Source organism: Pygocentrus nattereri, chromosome 1 (genome assembly GCF_015220715.1).
Source record: "Pygocentrus nattereri isolate fPygNat1 chromosome 1, fPygNat1.pri, whole genome shotgun sequence".
Classification (NCBI taxonomy): Eukaryota; Metazoa; Chordata; class Actinopteri; order Characiformes; family Serrasalmidae; genus Pygocentrus; species Pygocentrus nattereri.
In genome coordinates this window covers 46,951,169-46,963,703 of record NC_051211.1, presented here as the reverse complement: position 1 = coordinate 46,963,703, position 12,535 = coordinate 46,951,169, and the positions used below count along the sequence as shown (strand labels likewise).

At 39.4% G+C, this 12,535-nt stretch overlaps 1 protein-coding gene across 7 annotated transcripts in view; it reads right to left on the bottom strand.

The window, feature by feature from the left end:
- The window catches only part of tspan11 (tetraspanin 11), a 32,460-nt gene that overhangs the window by 15,018 nt on the left and 4,907 nt on the right, over positions 1-12,535 (bottom strand). For all 7 annotated transcript variants that reach the window (XR_005130789.1, XR_005130792.1, XR_001858486.2 and 4 more), the window contains exons 2-6: positions 9,832-9,935; positions 5,464-5,655; positions 1,926-2,000; positions 1,087-1,191; positions 275-433 (exon numbers count right to left, since the gene is read on the bottom strand). Coding sequence is in view for 4 of the 7 variants with exons in the window: in XM_017712215.2 (XP_017567704.1) it covers positions 275-433; positions 1,087-1,191; positions 1,926-2,000; positions 5,464-5,655; positions 9,832-9,918 (618 nt within the window). In the remaining 3 variants the exon portion in view is untranslated. The remainder of the gene's footprint in view (positions 1-274; positions 434-1,086; positions 1,192-1,925; positions 2,001-5,463; positions 5,656-9,831; positions 9,936-12,535) is intronic.

Below are 12,535 nucleotides of genomic sequence, written 5' to 3'. Positions count from 1 at the left end.
TTTAATACATGGCCCAGCTGGTGTTAACCCTAGCCTTAACACCTCTCAGGCCATGGGGACTCACTATAATGTTAATATATGCACCTGCCAGTGTTACAGCAGAGGTTTCGTAATCCAATTCACTCCCTAGTGATGTATGGAGTTACAGTACTCATAGTGGATATCACAGTTTAAATACACAATAAAGTGGGACTTAAGCTGACTGTGGTTTTACCTCATTTCATAACTTGAGATTCTGTGAGAAGCAGACCGGCATTTATATTCCAAGACCCACCTCTACTTTGTAGATGTTGGAGGGGTGGTCTCTTCGGCCACAATGTGGAGTCATGGTCTTGCAGCAGCTGTCAGGAACCAACCTTTTCTCCAATTCTAGGGACATGATGTATACGCTTTGCTGCCAGTCGAAGGAGTTGTTGCTCCCACAGCACTTGAACTGCATGGTGAAAGGGAGGGGATGACTGACTTATAGAGGATCAAAATATAGAACAAATACAGATGTTAAAAAAAAACTATATGTTTGACAGCAAAGAGAATCTTGTCTTCAACTGTACATACCTCATGCCCACCCACTATTATCCCACCTCAGACAAAGCCATAAAATAAACCATAAAATTCAAATATACACAATGTTCCCTCTTAACCAAATGTTAGTTGATTAGCCAAGGCACGTTAACTGTCCCAGCATTTGCTTATGTAGTTTAGTACTGGAGCTATGAGGCTAATGAACACAACGTGGCCAAAAAGTATGTGGACACTACACCTAATTACTGAATTCAGGTGTTTCAGCAACACCCAATGGAAACAGGTGTATTAATATAAACACATAGCCATGCAATCTCCTTAGATCAAACACTGGCAGGAGAAAAGTTTGTACTGAAGAGCTCCATGCCAGAAAACTCCACATTAATGTCGAATGTTTGGAATGGGATGTCCAACAAGCTCATATAGGTGTCATGGCTCACAAAGAAGAAAAGAAGGACATTGTATACATTTAGAGGAATTATGCCATTAACACTCTTTTGCACACTGTTTGCAACTCTTCAGCAGTCAGGCCCAAAGAGCTGCTTGGACTGCAGAGCCTCTTACATCTTGCTGCAGTCGGTCCACCGCCTGAGTGATGCCTTCCTTCCCTGGCTGAGCATAGTTCGCCGTCATCGTCTTGCTAAGGTGCTGCTTCAGCTCGTCGCTCAACTGGGGAAGCGGTTGAGAATGAAAAAGAACACCAAATAAAAGCAAAAAGTCAGAGACAGCAAGAGATTCAGATTAAGCAAGAAAGTGGGAGCAAGAGGGTGTAAGACAGTCAAGATGGGTAGGAGAGTGTGAGAGCGATAAAGCCGTCATATCTCCTAAATAGATCTCATCACAGCAGCAACAGCAGTTTCCAAGAGGTGTGGAAAAGAATAATGTTCTCTCAAAGCCTCCACAAGCTTGAGGAACAATGAGCCTGTGATTACTGAGCATCTGTAGAAAGCAGCTACAAGTCGTTGTCTTAGCTTTGCTGTTTATTTTGATGCTGAAATTAAGAATGTAGAAGGCTTATAATTACAATGAATGATACATAATTCATTTAAATGTAAACACACAGCTAAAACTTTTCCAACAGCCTGTTACTCTGTAATATTGTTGATTGTTATTTTGCTTATTTGTAAATTTATTTGTATTTGTAGTTACCCACGTGAAAAAGTAATTAGCCCTTAGATTAAAAACTTGTTGCATGGCCTTTAGCAGAATAACTGCAACCAACATTTCCTATAATTAGATATCAGCCATTCACATTGTTGTAGAGAAACTTGTGCTTTTTATGCGAGATCTGGTCTTTTATTTGGCAGCAGTGTTTTTACGAATGATATGCAAAGAGGTGTATGTGTGTGTGTGTGTGTGTGTGTGTGTGTGTGTGTGTGTGTGCGTGTAGTAAGGTGGCTCACCTTCTGATAATACACATATGCTAAAACTCCTGCAATGAGCTCAATCAGGAATATCAGCAGCAAACAGGAGAAGTACTGCAGAGTGATAAAAACAAAACAGCAATAAATACATAAACTCCTTATTACAACCCAATGTGACATCTGACTGACTATCATGATGTAACTCTTCCAGATGTTTCACATCACATGAACCCAATATAGACCAGAAATATATTTCAACATCATGAAGGAAATTTACACATGTTGTTTACACACATAATCTCACAATTCAGGCTCAGAGAAGAAGAAATGTGTTGATAAATAGAAATGAAAATGGAAAAGTGACATTTTTCTTGGAGGAAAATGAACTAGAGTAAATGACAGAAGCCTCTAAGCAGTCATGATTTACTAGAAAAAAAAAAAGAGGAGGCGGACAGACGGAGAGAGAGAGCAGGGGGAGAGCAGGGTGATAACAGCCCATGGCCTGTCTTTGGAAATGACAGTTTAATGTTTTCAGTGTGAGAGTAAGTTGCAAAATAGCACGCTTTCAGTGTGCAGAGAGTTTATGAAAGGAAGTCAAGACATCTTAGCCACAAATGCAAATTTACAGAGCGCCGAACCCACTCTCTCTCGTTATGATTCCAGAATATGGAATAAGTCGGGATCAAGAGGGAATGCCAGACACGTATTAACCCTTTAAACTCTGAATGTCTATGATGCAATTCTTCAGTTTCAGAACTACATAACTACATTACTGAGCAGAGGAGAAAATCAAGCTGCTTCAGATCTGAAGAAATGCTCAGGTGTTTCTGTCCATCCTTCCACTGTGAGAAGACAACTCAACACTATAGCCCAATCCCATCTCACCCCTCAGCCCTACCACTTAGCCCTTAGGCCTTAGCCCTCTGTTTTGCACGTTCATGTTTAGGGTTATGGTGTCCCGATTATTGTTGAGATAGAGGCTTAGGCCAGAAAACCCACAAATGTCAGTATTTTCTCAGTTAACTTGCGATAACCTCTGACTTACCATAACCATAGTATTGTCTTAGTTTACTGCCCTCTCAATGTATTATGATCCTTTTTTCACTAGTAGTCTTGTTAGCTAGCTAGCTAAATTTCCCATTCCACCTTAAATAGTTCAGCATTTCTGACATCTGAAGCACCAAAATGTAACTGTAAATGTAACTAATTTAAGGTGGAACAGGAAAATCCAACCAAGAAGATGGCAAACAGCTAACTTCAGCCTCATGTCACTCAAGAATTAGGGGTGGGCAATAGTAGATCATTGTTGCATCTCCCCTCTTTGAAAGCATATGATGCTCTAAATTTAACTAAAGCCCAGCGGCGAGGTCACTGAACCTCACCCTCCTTGGCTATAATTGCAGAGTGATAGCAGAGCAGAGCAAGTAGCCTGTTAAGGAAGTAATGTTAATTTTTTTTGAGGGTTCTTCCAATTCATAGTGCAGGATTTCAACTACTACACCTTGTAACTCAGTTGCAAGGGGCAAAGTGGCTCTTGAAAACAAGAGATAGGGGTAAAAATAAGAAGCCTTTACTGGGAAAAGGAAAAAGACGGGAAAACAACATTCACAAATCAGACAAAGAAGCTGCTGGCAAATAAATGGACACCGTCATGGCAGGACAAGAGTCAGGACACACGCACTCCCAAGGCTAATTAAGTCAACTTGTCAGCCAGGCAGCAGACAAAGGCTTTCCAGGGGCTGTAGCAAATTCAAGGCCAATCAAACAGTGCAGAACAGCTGCTGGCTGTGTCCAGTTAGGTCCAGAGTGACTGTATTAATAATCAAATGTAAGGGAAGGACAATAGTTCCCTTTTGTAAGGGGAATATTAAAATGCACCACCCTCTCTAGATGACTTTCAGATCACCTTTCTCAGAAGTAAAATGTGCTGCTTTCATTAATCATTCTGATCTAAACACGGCAAAACAAACCCGCAAACATGCAGAGACAGAAACACCCAGAGGTGGCGCCCTACCTTTCGGAGTGTCATGCATCAGAGTGAAGGCTAGCTATAAATAGCACTGCTGCAGTGGCAGTCACAACCTTGCCTCCCTCACTCTCTCTCCCTCTCTCTGTCTGTTTGTCTCTTTCTGTCTGATTCTCCCTCTTTCCGATTAAAAAATGTAGAAGAAACAGATGTCTGAAAGCTCATTTTTCAGGGCAGATGTGAAGCTGGTGAATCAGCAGCAGACCAACAGAGGGGACAGGAAACTAGTGCCTAAAAAGAGAGGCCTCCATGGAATTATACACATTAATTGCTCCATCACAAATAACAGGGTCAGTCATGTTAGTGTGAAAAATTACAGCTTGGGCTCTGGACAGACACACCCCAATATAGAATTTCTAGGTTGATAACAATGACTGATGATTAAAACCTTCAGAACAACAACCAATAATTAACACCTTATCACAACATTACCGATAACTAATCATTTATCTTTTTTAAGCATTTTCAAAAAGTAACTCCATAATCAATATTTGAAGTGCACTGAGTGCAAGGCAGGTTAAAACTGATAACGGACCGCCATGTAAATTTACAATTTAGTCATGACCTAGTTCATCCAGCCATAAACTACATGATTCTGAGTCCAACTGTACCCCCAACTTGCCTCTTCTGACAAATATCCACCATCATAAGCGAATTTCCAGATTAGGAGTTTTATCAGAAGTGATGATGGCACTGATAATCTGGTAATGTGAGGAAAAGAAGTCGACATTTAGAGTGATCAGAGGCATATATTTTCAAACATGTCTGATTTTTAGGACTGAAAACATGCACAACTCTTGTACAGCGAGATGATCAGTGCTGTAATTGAGTGAGTCAGGTTGTAGACAATGAGAGAGTGTGACCATGTGAAGAAGGAGCAGCTTCTTGAACACTGGCAAATCTGCATGTATCACCTCAGTGTTTTATAATAAACCAAAGCTGCAATATATAGTGTAGTACTCAAGTTCAGTCTCAGTCTTGATCTTGTCTCAGTCCTGAAATCATTTGGACTTTGTCTTGTCGAGGTCTTGGGGTAAGGTTGACAGACTTGGGGTAACGTTGTCTCAGAAACTGTTCTCAAGACCAGCTGAGTGTGATGTCTCTGTCTAAAGTAACTGGATACTGACCTTTTTTCTATAATAATTAAATGTCAACAACAGAGGAAAAGACAGTGAGTACCATCACCATCATTTGCTTCCAAAATCTTTGTAACATGACTATCATAGTGATAGTTTATAACATTTCAGGCTATATATTGTTACATATTCATCACTCTTTGCCAGTCTTTGCTCCTTTGTAGACATCTCCACACTTCTGAGCTCATGATCTCATATAGTGACAAGCTCACTGACACCGTTTGTAAGAAAAACATTCCCAGACTTTGACGTTTCCAATTCTGGACTTTACAGTACCCTTAGTACAGGCTTCTCCACGAAATGATAATATTTTCCATTTATCAGTAAAAATTATATAAGCCATCCATAGGTCATGCACCTTTAGTTCTGAACTCTTACAAGTGTTACCAGGCCGTCAGAGTTGAGCCACCCCTACCGTGGACAAGAGGCTTCTCTGTTCACGGATGACCGCACAGCAGCCCAGAAATCCAGTGACCATGACTAGTGCCCCGGCAAGGATGAGAATGTAGGCTGAGACAGCAAAGGTGCTGGAGGCCAGCAGGCTCAGGTAGTCCCCTTTATCAATTAAAGTCCAGATCCCCACGCCCATCACCACACCTCCACCCATCTGAGAGAGAGAGAGAGAGAGAGAGAGAGAGAGAGAGAGAGAGAGAGAGAGAGAGAGAGAGAGAGAGAGAGAGAACAAAATTCGTTCAACAGCATCATTCAATTTACACAATGTTGCCAGTTTATTAAGTACGGTTTCTTAAACAATTTTTCATTGGCCATTATGTAATACATACCTATACTAATGCACCACCCTCTACCCTGACATTACTGGCCTTGAAAATGGTCCACCACCAAAATAATATGTGGTCAGTGCTGGTCCAACGGTGGTCCGTTTCCACTGATGGATATGGTGAGGGGCACTGATAAATTGCACAACAATTACATGAGCTACAGTCAACCTTAAAAATCTGGATAGTTCAACTTCAGCAACTTCATAGCTATTTTATAAATGGATATCTTGTCCTTTTCATCAAAACTGGTCATTTCCTCTGTAGTGTTTTAAACTACTGAAGAAATATATTGCAGATCAGATTTCCATTCTTGTTCTAGCCAAAAAAGAATGGGTTTTTTCATAATTCAACATGCTCATCATGAATCTTAACTCAAGCGTTTTTGAGTCATCCCGTTTCGTACAGCAGAACATCCCAGTGCATCTAACATTTAAGATACAGTAGAGCTTGATATGTGACAATAAGTCTAAGTTATTTATACACCACTTTTCACACATTTCAATTGCAGCTCAAACTGCTGCAGAGGTAAATCAAGGCAGTGCAGATGGACTGCACTAAAAATCAGCAAAATGTGAGTAAATACAATACTGGGCAAAGGTTTAGTGTATTTAATTTAATATGATTTACTTCATTTCCAGTCAAAACAGCCATTAAGCAGAAAATATATATTTAACAAGAAATTACACAGAAGTCTAAACCAATATAAATCTTTTTTCCAGTATTTAGTGCATCTACACTTTACCCTTATAACAGCTTTTTCAGAAATATAAATTATCAGATATTTTTGCCCAAAGTCTGAGAAGTTGGCTGCATTTTCATCTTCTCATGATTGACGTTGTCCCTAACACATTCATTGACATCTGGACTCTGGGATGGTCAGTCAATTGTTGACAACAGTCCTTTACTTAATAACGGCTTCTTGACACCTGCACATCCTTATAGACCCACAGCACGGAGTTCTTCACAGCTGTGGATTTTTTCAGATTTCAAGCAAGTGTGGAGCTTGATTTTCTCCTCTCTTCTACCTGATGTCTGTTTTAAGAGGAAAATTAAATGAAGTGTGGTCTCTGACAGTACAGTCTATTATTTTAATTTCAGAAGCTGTTATCCCTTGCAATGTTTAAAACATGGTGTAATTTGATATTAATTGTTTTTCACACACAGTTCATGGAAGTGGTGATTCTAACACATTAAATTTAGAACCGGATTTGCAGTTGTAAGCAGTAAAGAAACATTTTATTATGATCTGCATTTTATACAAAATACTGTTGAGAGTACAGCCTCGTTTTGTAGAGAGTAAAAGCATTTGTCATTTGACAAAACCGAATGACTGAAATGAACAAATAAAAATCAAACCTGTTGATACAGAATGAAAATTCCTTACAACACTTATATAGAAAAATCTATTTCATCTTGTAATTGTGCAATGATGTTTTGATACTGTAGCAACAGGACAGTTACAACTTTCAACTTCTGAGGGTTAACATACTCACATTGAGGTGATACAGAGGAGCTTTACTGTTCTTTTTTGGCCTATCCCCTCTCTCTTTTGTAAGTTGTGTGAGGAAATTCCTGTGAAGTAATTCCAGTCCTCTATTCCCTCTACTCCTAGGCCTAAACAAAAGTCAGGCTAGTGTCTCATGCACCCTCTGGGGATTCTGTACGGGAGCTGCCCTGCATACCACACACTGTAGGGGTCCTGCCCACTCAACTGCAAGAAAGGCTGTAAGATTGATCTTACTGGGCCTTCTGAAAAACAACTATAGTCTCGGGTTTCACACACCACACAGAGGGTCTTATGTTCAGTGAATGTAAGCATAAACTGTACAGCATGAAAATAGACAAAGTTTGTATTTGCTCATATGAGCAGTTAGTGACTTTCAGCGAACAAATGCAATATTCCAACAAATAAACAGCAGAAACCTACAAAATCCTGATGTAGCAGTGAGTGGTTGAAATTTTTCCTCTGGTAGGCATTTTGTCAACTTTTATATTAGTATGCCACAAATAACACACAACACAACTTAAACAGCGCAATAATGCTAAAGTTCTCTCATTTAGCTGAGAGACGGGATGTTTCAGTCACATTTCAATAGAAAATGAAAGCATGTGAAGTAGTCCACTTTGTTTCTGAGCCATAAGGGAACAGTCAGCCTTTTAGGGTTAGTCTTAACACGAACACCCGACCGAATGACACCTTCCGTCTCGTTTCCTCTCATGGTACTGAAGCATGAATGGATGTAATATTTTCTCAATTCCAGCAGTTTCTCACGCTCAGAGGCACAAGAGTGGGGGATGCACATAACAGACAAATGATCTGAGAAATTGAACAAAGCTTTTTATTCAGTAGTTCTGTCTGTTCTACTTTAAATGCAGCAGCAGTTACAGTCTGTAAAGGTGCCTGAAAGTAACTGTTGAACAGGAAATTTGAATAAGAAGCTAAATTCAGCTTTGCGGAAACTGAAGCGTTAAATATTTTTCGTTTTTGGCAGGGCTAGTGTTAGTGTTAGAAAGTAATACTGACACAGGTTTCTCTACACATGTTTTTACTATTTTATCGCAATAAATAAATGTTGCTTGTTAAAATGTTTCTAATTTAAAAATAACATTCCAGGATAACAAGCCACTGTTAACCTACAAAAATGTTACTTATTCATCTTAATTTTTTTCATTGGGAAATCTGTTTTTGAGCCAGCATTGCAGATGTGCTCTGGTTTATAGTTACGTCACATCGAATGCAGTCAGCTGGTGTTAGTGGATTTCATGGATTTAATTAATGAATTTAATTCTTATTTTCAATGATGTAATATAATGTCCATTTTGCACTTGAGACCTAAACATCAAGTCGGAGCTTCATTTTGACCGCGTTTGACATTAATACGTAAGGAAATCTGACTCGACACCACGCACTCTTAAAAACTGTATTTTTTAGGATTTACAGGGTGACTCCATATTTTAGTGTTTATTGATTTCTCCTAAATCAGGAATACTATCGCTTTCCATTTTAAACAAAAATCTTACATGTGTTTAGCTTTAACTGAATTTCTCTTTCGTAAATGTCAAAAGAACTAATTAATGAGCTTGATATTTTGACCAGATGTTGCAAGAATAACTAGCATATGCCAGTCCTTGTTGACCACTGATCTAGAGGAGCGGAAAGAAAAAACTGCCCATTTTCCTGACCATTGTTTCAACCATGCATGTTTTTCTCTGTATTGTGTATTAAGGAGTGCCTGCATTCATTTCCTGAGTGTAGCTCACAAGCGTTTGACTCTTGAATTTATGCAAAGCTTCCTCCTGATGTTGCCAAAATACACCAAGGATCAGTGTCAAAGTGTAAGTGAATCTATACACATATTTGCGTGACAATGAGAATGAATCAGTACACAACATTCAGGCGAACGCTTCTGCGACTTAAGCCAAGATGCGGGCTTAGCTTTCTCGCTTTTCTGTTCACAAAAGAAACTTTTAAAAACCACTCAACAAATGGATTCAACTCTAGAGGGTGCTGTCCCAGTTCATGAGCTGCTGTGCTGTCGGACAGGAAGAGGAGGGGAGAGGTGGGAAGACTGGGTTCTGAGTGTGGCCCCCCACAGCGCTACTGACAGTGACTCACACAAAGTAAACACAGATGTCTTCTTTACTCCTTTGCAACACTGAAAACAATTTAAAAGTGATTCTCCTACTGGCCCCAGGCTCTGAACAGCATCAGGGCTTGACTCAGCTCTACTAGTAAACACTGGTTAAGAAACTTAGACACACTATTGCCACAATTCCCTGCACTGAGATTCTGCACACATTGATCCTGGATCTCTCTCTCTCTCTCTCTCTCTCTCTATCTCTCTCTCTCTGATCAAAATTCCACTGAGCCAGATAAAAGTATGAATATCACATATTCCCCCTACTCCATCTGTAGAGCATGAAAACATAAGACAACCTAAACTCCATAAATGTCACCGTCAGAAGAAGCTAGGAAGGCTGCAGTGCTCATGATGCAGACTCACCCAGAAGAGAAAGTTGAAGACGAAGAGGAGGTACTTCAGACACACCGTCACCCAGTCGTCCTTCTCGTCCTTATACATGCTCCCCATCTTTACTCCTGCTGAACCTGAGAAAGGAAAAGAGACACATTGACAGATGGAGAAAGATGAGAAAAAAGAAAGAATTGCCTTTGAACTTAACCACCATAACAAATCATGCAAGACACAATTGAAGAGGTGGTTAAAGTAATCTCCAGCCTCTCTCCTCATATGTATCACACCATCAATAGTCTATGGCAATTAATACATTTAAAAGCACAGGAAACCTGTTCGTCCTAAACACTTATGCTGAATTTCTATGTATTTGCTCAGACCACAGTGGATGTTTTATTTTCTTTCTGATATGTTAAATTCAGCAAATAAACAGTGTGCTTTAAATTATGCAGAGGTGTGTTCTCTTTACAGATGTTTTAAATTTGGTCTTCATCAACAAATCAACAAAACAAGTCAACTGACCAGGGACATCCAAATTTTTGCATATGACTGTATGTATTATACAAATTATTCAGTCAAATGTATTTGATACTTAAGCTGTAAATCGATATAGTTACTAGTTTTCCAGAAGGAGGAACCTGTGGGTGTAGTGCTGGATGATTTGGCCTAAATGTTTGACTGATATTGTGATTTAAATGTGATTTTTTTATATAAATTTAATAACAGACCTGTTAAAACAAAAATGCTGCTTTGCATTATTTCATTTAAAGAATTAACTGAATGAAATCAGTACTACACCACATGTAATCATTTTCATATTTTTTTTACAATATTAAATTGTTGAAATATAATTACAGTTAACCACCCAAAGTGGTTTGATGTGAAATATTCCCTTCTAGAGAACCTTACAGGGTCAGAATTATTCACAGTGGAGGTGATGGTTGTCTCAAGCATTTAATGCATCTAAATGACCTCACAGAAAGTTTTTACATGAAATGTCTGCAATAATGCTGCCTGATGCCTTAGGCCTTATTATGTGAGAGTTTTGAGATAAGATTTGGACCTCTACTTTTTACAACCACATTTTGGCGCAGAGGTCCATGTAGAGGGCAGTAAAGCAAAACAGTCCCTACAGAAAATGGCATTTACTTAACAGCATTTAGTTCACTGGTGGTTTTAGAAGGAAAATAAAATGGTTATATTTGTGTCATAGACATTGTGACCCCTGGTTCCTATCACCACCTCTGTGGAAAAAAACTGTCTTTAGGTTTCTCTACAATGACCCACTTCACATCAAACCACTCTTAATGACTTTGTTTACATCTCAATGACTGAATTATGCATAATTTAAGTTATTAATGTAGCAAAAGCGTCTAATGAATCTATTCATCATTCAGTCCTAGAGATATGATAGCAGTGGTAGTGGTATGGCTGGAGTTTTCACAGGCTCCCACATAATGGTGTCTGGATAAAAGACAATCTTACGTAAAGTGAAAGTAACCGGAACTCCTTTTTCATGAGTTACTCCGGTATTAGAAAGTTGAATAAACTTCAAATGAAGAGCTTTGTTAAGACATTATCTCATGTCCAGAATATGTAATGTAAAAGTGTCTAATTGCTTCCATTATATGCCAGTCAACAGGTTTTCTGTTCATTTCAAAGCACAGGGAAAGTCAACAAAATCATTTTCTGTGATAATCAATAGTTTGAATCAGACTAAGTCAGCTGGAGTACTCTGGAGCTCTTGCATTGCAGAAAATGAGAAATTGGAATTGGGGAGGGGGCTAAGGACAAAGACAAAAGCACCAAGAGGCCGTTGAAAGGTTTTTAAAGGAGAGACAGCAGCCAAATGCTGTTGTTTTCTGTGACACTTTAATTGCCAGCTGTGGCTCCTGCACTGCCTCAGCATGTGAGTGACATGGACTGTCTGAGTGCTTAGTGTGGGAGCAGTGCGTGTCAAAACAACAGCCAAATAATGGCTCGCAAATAAGGGTGTTTGGGGGAGACAGTCAAAAATACACACAGAAGTACGCACACACTCACCCACACACACACGAGGAAATACCCACACTCGCAGCTGCTTTCAAATTTGAGGCAAGACAGATGGCTGCAGGTCACTATGATGCTGACTGACATCTTCAGTAGCTTTAAATAAAGCATTATGCTCCATTACGGCTCATGCAGAAGCACACCGGGGCGTTCTTATTGCAGAAAGCACATTCATATTCTGCAGATATAATCTATGTTTACATGTTGTGCTGAGAGTAAATGGATGATCCACTTGCAGATTGTTATTGAACAGTAGAGAAAGCCTCTCCGAAGTAATCAGGTAGAGTGCTCCCCCAAGAGAGTTCCATGTTCTGAACAACAACTATATAGATTTTCTGTACAGTGTAAAAATATCCTTTTTGCAGCCAAAGTGCTGTGAATTGTAAATGATCTTCTGTATTTTAAAAGATGCACTAAATAGCTATTGGGTGTCATGTTTGGGGACCTACCTTTGAGATATATATTTATACAGAATCTCACAAAAGTGAGTATACCCCTCACATTTCTGCAAATATTTACCAGCCATTAATGTCTAAACAGCTGGTAACACAAGTGAGTACACCTCACAGTGAACATGGCCAGATTGTGCCCAGTTGTGTTGTTGTCCATCCCTGGTGTCATTAGAGGTTTCCAGTGTGAATGGTTAGCAGGGCTTTTAAATTTGGTGTTTTTGGTACAATTCGCT